The following is a 7,050-nucleotide window of genomic DNA, read 5'->3' as shown; positions in this document are numbered from 1 at the left end:
ATTAATAACCGAAATTCCGAGCCCAGCATTCAACCCTAAAGTTGGAAACCAAATTAATTCCGGCAACCCGGATTCGCCATTTTAGAAACCCAAAATCCCTAAACTACGAGGCGCGCTAAGTAGCTCGGAGTTCAGAGGCCTTAGCTGCCTTTCATAGAATAGCCACTTCAGGCGTCTGTAAAATAAGTGTTTTTGGCTATAAAAGAATGCCCCGTTTTTTGTGATCATCTGCGCAAACTACTACTACTACTAACGGAACAACATTTCGGTTATTTGCTGGAAGAACGTCATAACTCCAAAAATCAGTAACTCGGGAGAAAGTTTTCAATTTACTACTTATACGTCTCCCTAATTAAATGTAGAGACACATTTTCATTTATGAGATGCTATTTTTAGAATAGATTAGATTAGATTGGATTAGATTAGATTAGATTAGATTAGATTAGATTAGATTAGATTAGATTAGATTAGATTAGATTAGATTAGATTAGATTAGATTAGATTAGATTAGATTAGATTAGATTAGATTAGATTAGATTAGATTAGATTAGATTAGATTAGATTAGATTAGATTAGATTAGATTAGATTAGATTAGATTAGATTAGATTAGATTAGATTAGATTAGATTAGATTAGATTAGATTAGATTAGATTAGATTAGATTAGATTAGATTAGATTAGATTAGATTAGATTAGATTAGATTAGATTAGATTAGATTAGATTAGATTAGATTAGATTAGATTAGATTAGATTAGATTAGATTAGATTAGATTAGATTAGATTAGATTAGATTAGATTAGATTAGATTAGATTAGATTAGATTAGATTAGATTAGATTAGATTAGATTAGATTAGATTAGATTAGATTAGATTAGATTAGATTAGATTAGATTAGATTAGATTAGATTAGATTAGATTAGATTAGATTAGATTAGATTAGATTAGATTAGATTAGATTAGATTAGATTAGATTAGATTAGATTAGATTAGATTAGATTAGATTAGATTAGATTAGATTAGATTAGATTAGATTAGATTAGATTAGATTAGATTAGATTAGATTAGATTAGATTAGATTAGATTAGATTAGATTAGATTAGATTAGATTAGATTAGATTAGATTAGATTAGATTAGATTAGATTAGATTAGATTAGATTAGATTAGATTAGATTAGATTAGATTAGATTAGATTAGATTAGATTAGATTAGATTAGATTAGATTAGATTAGATTAGATTAGATTAGATTAGATTAGATTAGATTAGATTAGATTAGATTAGATTAGATTAGATTAGATTAGATTAGATTAGATTAGATTAGATTAGATTAGATTAGATTAGATTAGATTAGATTAGATTAGATTAGATTAGATTAGATTAGATTAGATTAGATTAGATTAGATTAGATTAGATTAGATTAGATTAGATTAGATTAGATTAGATTAGATTAGATTAGATTAGATTAGATTAGATTAGATTAGATTAGATTAGATTAGATTAGATTAGATTAGATTAGATTAGATTAGATTAGATTAGATTAGATTAGATTAGATTAGATTAGATTAGATTAGATCAGATTAGATTAGATTAGATTAGATTTATGGGCGGTTAGATAAGCCCAAGCACTCAGTCAGTAAGACCATTTTACTGCACCCGGATAGATTACAGTAGAAGGAATAGAGAGACAGGATAGATAAATTATGGAGTACCATAAGACGGAGAAATTGGTTGGAGGTCACTCTTCCGTTTTGGATTCATTGATGAATCTTAAAAGGTCCGGAAGATGAAGATTATGAACTTGATCCACACTGAGTAATATGCAACCCAACAGCCAAGGCTTGATTCTACAAAACGCCGGACAGCGAACAGAGAAAATACTCTACAGTGTCCTCCTTCTCAATGGTAGTCATATGTTGACCATAGGCGTTGTGTCCTGTGATTATACCCACCGGTACTCTCAGATCCTTCCTACTAAGGAGAAAAGTCGCTAATTTCCTGTTTGGTTCTTTCGCAAAGCACTTGGCTACTCTGCAGGAACCCAACTCAGACCAACGACTTTTATGAGATGCTATTAACCGAGCATAAAAGGGGAGGTGGCCACTTGTCGATGAGTTACAAGTGTTTTGTTTTTTTTGTTTTTGTGTTTTTGGTCTAAGACACTCTTGCTGCAAATAAGCCATACATACGTACTTAACATATATTTAGAAAATTCTCAATGAACTTGGAGCTTGTCAATTACAACCTTCTTTTTTGAATATAGTAATAAAATTTCTAGCATACGTCACATTGCCCTATCTAATGTAGATCTTTAAGTCACAAATGTTTCCAATTAGAATTTTCATTAAAATTTTTTCCAAATCTTAACGATCTCTTAAGGCAAATTAAAATCCTATTAGACGCATTTATAACTGTGTCAACAAGCTTATCAACTGATGTCAATAAACAAAGCGAGTTTGCGCTGGACCAAATTAATGAATAATGAGCAGAACTGTAATAAACTGTAATAACCTGCAAAATTTGTAAATACCCCACACAAACCATTTTCTATGTCTTCATAAGAAGCTAACTGCATGCCCAACATATGCGAGCGATCAGCGAGTTTCCAGCAACAGATCGAAATTATGGGGGTAATAAAAAAGGCGATCGTTAAAATGAGAGCATAAAAGTGGAGTATAAAAAACGAGTATATAAAGAAGAACAGAAGAACAACTGGTAAAATTGCGAAAAGAAGAAAAAATATAAAAATATATATTTCACATTCGTATGTGTGTGTGTGTGTGGGTATGCATGTGTGAATATAAACCCAGATATTCGTACATACGCACAATTAGATGGCTAGAGAATTTAATTGCCAGCAAAAAATTCATGAGCTGTAATTAAAAGACAACAGGCCACCACCAAGCTAAGGAAAAAGGAGAGCAACAAACAGCAAAACAGCGAAAAGAATGCGACAAAAGTAGAGAAGTGAATCAAAATTCGCATTTTTATGGGTGGCAATAAACTACAAATTTAAAACAGCAACAGAAGATATTCTTTTGCGGGATTTATTACCCAAGCAGCATTTCGTGCACTGGACTGTGCAATTTAATTTAATTCTTCGCATTCTATTTGATTGTTGGCAAAGAGATTTGCTATTAATTTCAGCTTAATTTCCAAATTAGTTTAACGAACTGCCTAAGAGCCAGTAGAAGACGCAGACTTTCTATCAAATTTGCAACTTAATGTATGGCACCAGAAAAGTTCATATAAAAGTCAGTTGCGAAACCATTGCTAGTTCAATAGGTACTCACTCAAGCAAGATGAAGTTGTTGGCTCATGCGCTGTTTGCGTTCTTTACCTTCTGCAATGCACTAAAAGCAGACGAGGTCAAAGAGGCACGTTACATCGACGAAAACGGTAATACTCTTAATGGCTCACTTGAAAAATATAAAAATTACGAATTGCCAATTTCTTTACTTTCAGCACTTAAAGCCATTTTGGATCTGACACGTCAAGGGAAGCCCCCAAATCCTGTTGTCGCACTGAAACCACAATACCCGTACCTCACGCAGCAGGAAAAGCTTACGCTACAGGGCGAGCGCCAAACCCATTATCCACTGCAACCAGTGAACGTTGAGTATGCCTTGTTGCCACAATCGATACTTACACAAACGCGTCCCGCAACGCCAACCAAAGACGCGCTGGTCGATGTGAAACCGATCTACATCCCATATCCGCTCAAAAATCATCCCACCTTCACACAAGCCGCTTATCAGGCGTTTAGCGGCTTACCAGCGATCGCTGCACTGCCACAGTCGAAACTCAACTATGTGACCAGCTTTCCAATTTATAATCCACCGCCACCACCGGCGGAACAAACGAAAGCGCCCACATATTTTACCACTTACCCAACACTGGAACATAAACACACTTTGGAACATAACAAGCAACCGGCGTACCAACACCACACCTATCCAAATCTTTTTGCATACGCCAATCAGGCAACCAATCAGTTGATACATCAGCAAGCGCGCCCCGATCATTCTTATCAAAGTTTTGCCACCACCAATTCACCGTCATTTATCATCATCAATCCCTCAAATTATCCCAGTTATCATTATTATGCGCCCACCAATTACACTTTTCCACGCGCGGTTGCTATAGAAGACGAACCTTTGGAGCCCATAGAAGCGGAGCAGGAAATTGCGGACAATAATCGTGATTTGCGTTTGGAAACTGTTCACTCAAGTCAGCCTGGTAGCGATGGTTCGGCGATAGAAATAGAACCTATTTTTACTGCTACGCCAAACCAGCTCACTAATGATGAACGAGTCCTGGCACAAGCTTTGCTGGAACAAACTCGTCAACTAGAGAATCTTAATGCATTGGTGGAGCTCTTCAAGCGTGAGCAGTTGAAGCGCCGCATGCAGGAGCGTGTGGCGGCTTTCTATTTCAGAAATTATAATGTGAATAAGAAGTGAATTTAAGCCATAAAGTAGAGCATAAAACATAAATAAAGACAGAATGTATGAAACTGCTTGAAATGGAAGTATTAGGATTTCGGAATTGGAATGAATTGCAAAAAGCATATTAGCTTCGATTGGGTGATAGTGTTTATGGGTGTGAAATTGAAGCTACCCATGGTATAGAGAATAATATCCTTTGCGGTCGCAGAAAGGTGCTCTCTTCCCACATAATCTGGCAATAAACTAATATACTTAAAAGCAAACAAAAATATTTGGGGTGCTCACTTCTGTTAGGTGTTTGGCCGAGCTCCTCCTCTTATTTGTGGTGTGCAACTTGATGTTGTTAGTTGATGGAGGGATCTACAGTTTTAAGGCGACTCCGAACGGCAAATGGTTTTTATTACGCGCCTTTTCATGGCAGAGATACACTTGGAGGTTTGCCATTGCCAGCCGAAGAGCGACCGCTATTAGGCAAACTTTTTTTTCACTTTGGTGTTTCATGTACGGAGATTCAAACCTACGTACTCCGAATGGTAGTCAAGCCTCAATCCATTCAGCTACAGCGGTCGCCGTTTTAACTTCTTCACCTGGCTGAGATATTCAGGCGTGAGCTTTATTCATATAATTCATGAAGTTCTATGCATTTAACCCATATAGTTATAGAGATTTGGCTCATTTATCAGTCGATTGGCTTTGAATAAGTACGTCCTTAAACTCATTGCATTCCGAGTTGCGTGAGTCTAATTAATTATCAAACAGTGTTTGTTTGCTGAAGTGTCTGCGATAGATGAATGCTAGTTTTTTTTTTTTTTTGTGGCTGAGGTAGGTTCCCAAAAGCCTTCACACTTACAGCGACCATCGTGTACTGCGTTGAGCGGTGTGGCTACTATCCCCTTCTCCTCTTCTGGGAATACTCCCTTTCAGGGAATACTTTCTGTATTAACTCGGGAGTGCCTAGGACGTCGTCCATGGAATGGACCAGTTCTATTCGACCACGTCTGGTTCCACCATGATTGTAGGCTCGTCTTCTTACGTCTTTCTCTGTGAGGCTCCGCTGTCTTGTACTGCGTTGAGGTCTATCTTTTTTCTCCGTTACACGCCTTCAACGTATCTTTTGACCGCGTTCCAGATATCCTCGCATTCAAGCATCTTGCTTCTACGCGGTGGCACGAATAAGGTTCATAATCGGCAGGAAAGACAATGCCTATGGAGCTTTGGTAGCAGCAGCTAATTATTCCACTACACAGGAACTAAAGCTTTTAAAGAAAATCATGTGGAACTATATGCTTAAGGTTGGTTTTAAGATAAAGCTCGATATAGAGTTCCCACAGAAATAAAAGTAAAAGAAACCCCTGGATCGAATAGAGTTCCGGAATTTCTTCAAACTGGTGATGAAAAATGGGTCACTTTCAAGAACGAAAGGTCGAAAAAGGTCTTAGTCAAAATGGGCTTGCCAAAGGTCGCCAAATTACCCACGATGAGCTGCTCCCATCTGGTCAAAAACTCAATTATCACCACCCCAATGACAACTAACCAGGCTCATGTAGGTTAAAAGATATTATTTTCCGTGAAGTAACGCCAGATACGCCAAAAGTTCCACGCAGTTCAAGTTCTGTTAACCGACCAAACGCAGTGCGAATAGTAATAATCGGGCTAAAGGAAAACAAACGACGGTAGGCGAAACACTGGCTGCTGAGCTATTCCAACTTAGCGGTGGGAAGCTGGTAAAGTGCATCTAAAATATGATCAGATGAATGCATACCAGTCGATTGGAATTTATGTAAGTTCTGTCCAACTCATAAAAGGGGCGATCCAGCAATCTGCGCCAAGTATCGCGGACTTAGTCGTCTAAACATTGCACATAAGAAGTCTGGTTTTGGACCTAAAAAGCCAACAATTGACTAGATATTCACTGTACGCCAATCCTGTGAAAGGACCCGTAAAAGGAGACTCGACACTCATCATTCCTTTGCCAATGTTTTCGTTGATAGCACGAAAAGGAGTTGCCTTTAGGCTCAATTTCTGAATTTGGTAACCATACAAAACTAATAAAATAACGCTGGGCAATTCCAGCACATCCCTGACATTTGCTAAAGACCTCTTGCAGTCTCTTGATATCAATCAAGGCTTCAAACAGAGTTACTCTCCGTCGTCCGACTTCTTTAACCTGATGCTGGAAAGAATTGTTCGAGCTATGGAACTAAATCACTCGGGAACCATTTTCTAGGAAGAAACGACTGGCGACTTTACGGGTCGCTCTCCGTGCTTTCACCGAGATTCTTCTCCAATTTGTGGTGTTCGTATTGGTATTGTCCTACAAAGGTAAGGGTTTGGAATGCCACTTCAAGGTCTTTAACCGAAATTATCCTCCAATTTGTGGTGTCTAGGTTGATATTGTCCTACAAAGGGCAGGGTTTAGAGTTGTTTGCCTTTCTTAAGCGGCCGATAGTTCTTATGGGAAGCTTTTCCATTACTTAAATTCGCTCGGTGGTTTCTCGGTGGACATTAGTAACTTCCTGGTAGAAAAATAAATATTTGCGACATTTGATTTTTGTTACCAACGGAGGGAATCAAACTCGGAGCCCACTCGAATTGCCGACGTGCA

The 7,050-nt window shown here is 37.6% G+C and overlaps 1 protein-coding gene across 1 annotated transcript; it reads left to right on the top strand.

Annotated features, from left to right (window-relative positions):
• The first annotated feature begins 3,299 nt into the window (after window positions 1–3,299).
• Window positions 3,300–4,460, top strand: LOC129248689 (uncharacterized). Its single transcript, XM_054888318.1, has 2 exons — window positions 3,300–3,396; window positions 3,463–4,460. The coding sequence occupies exons 1-2, from the start codon at window positions 3,300–3,302 to the stop codon at window positions 4,458–4,460; spliced, it is 1,095 nt and encodes a 364-aa protein (XP_054744293.1).
• Window positions 4,461–7,050: the final 2,590 nt, after the last annotated feature.

The sequence above is a fragment of the Anastrepha obliqua genome, chromosome 5, assembly GCF_027943255.1.
Source record: "Anastrepha obliqua isolate idAnaObli1 chromosome 5, idAnaObli1_1.0, whole genome shotgun sequence".
Classification (NCBI taxonomy): domain Eukaryota; kingdom Metazoa; phylum Arthropoda; class Insecta; order Diptera; family Tephritidae; genus Anastrepha; species Anastrepha obliqua.
The sequence above is the reverse complement of the archived record's forward strand: the minus strand, read 5'-3'. Positions and strand labels throughout refer to the sequence as shown.

Bases quoted from the DNA above. Each gene is read 5' to 3' on its own strand.
- LOC129248689 (XM_054888318.1), top strand. From the start codon at position 3,300: ATGAAGTTGTTGGCTCATGCGCTGTTTGCGTTCTTTACCTTCTGCAAT. The intron at 3,397-3,462 runs GTAATACTCTTA...CTTTACTTTCAG, and splicing joins ACGTTACATCGACGAAAACG to CACTTAAAGCCATTTTGGAT.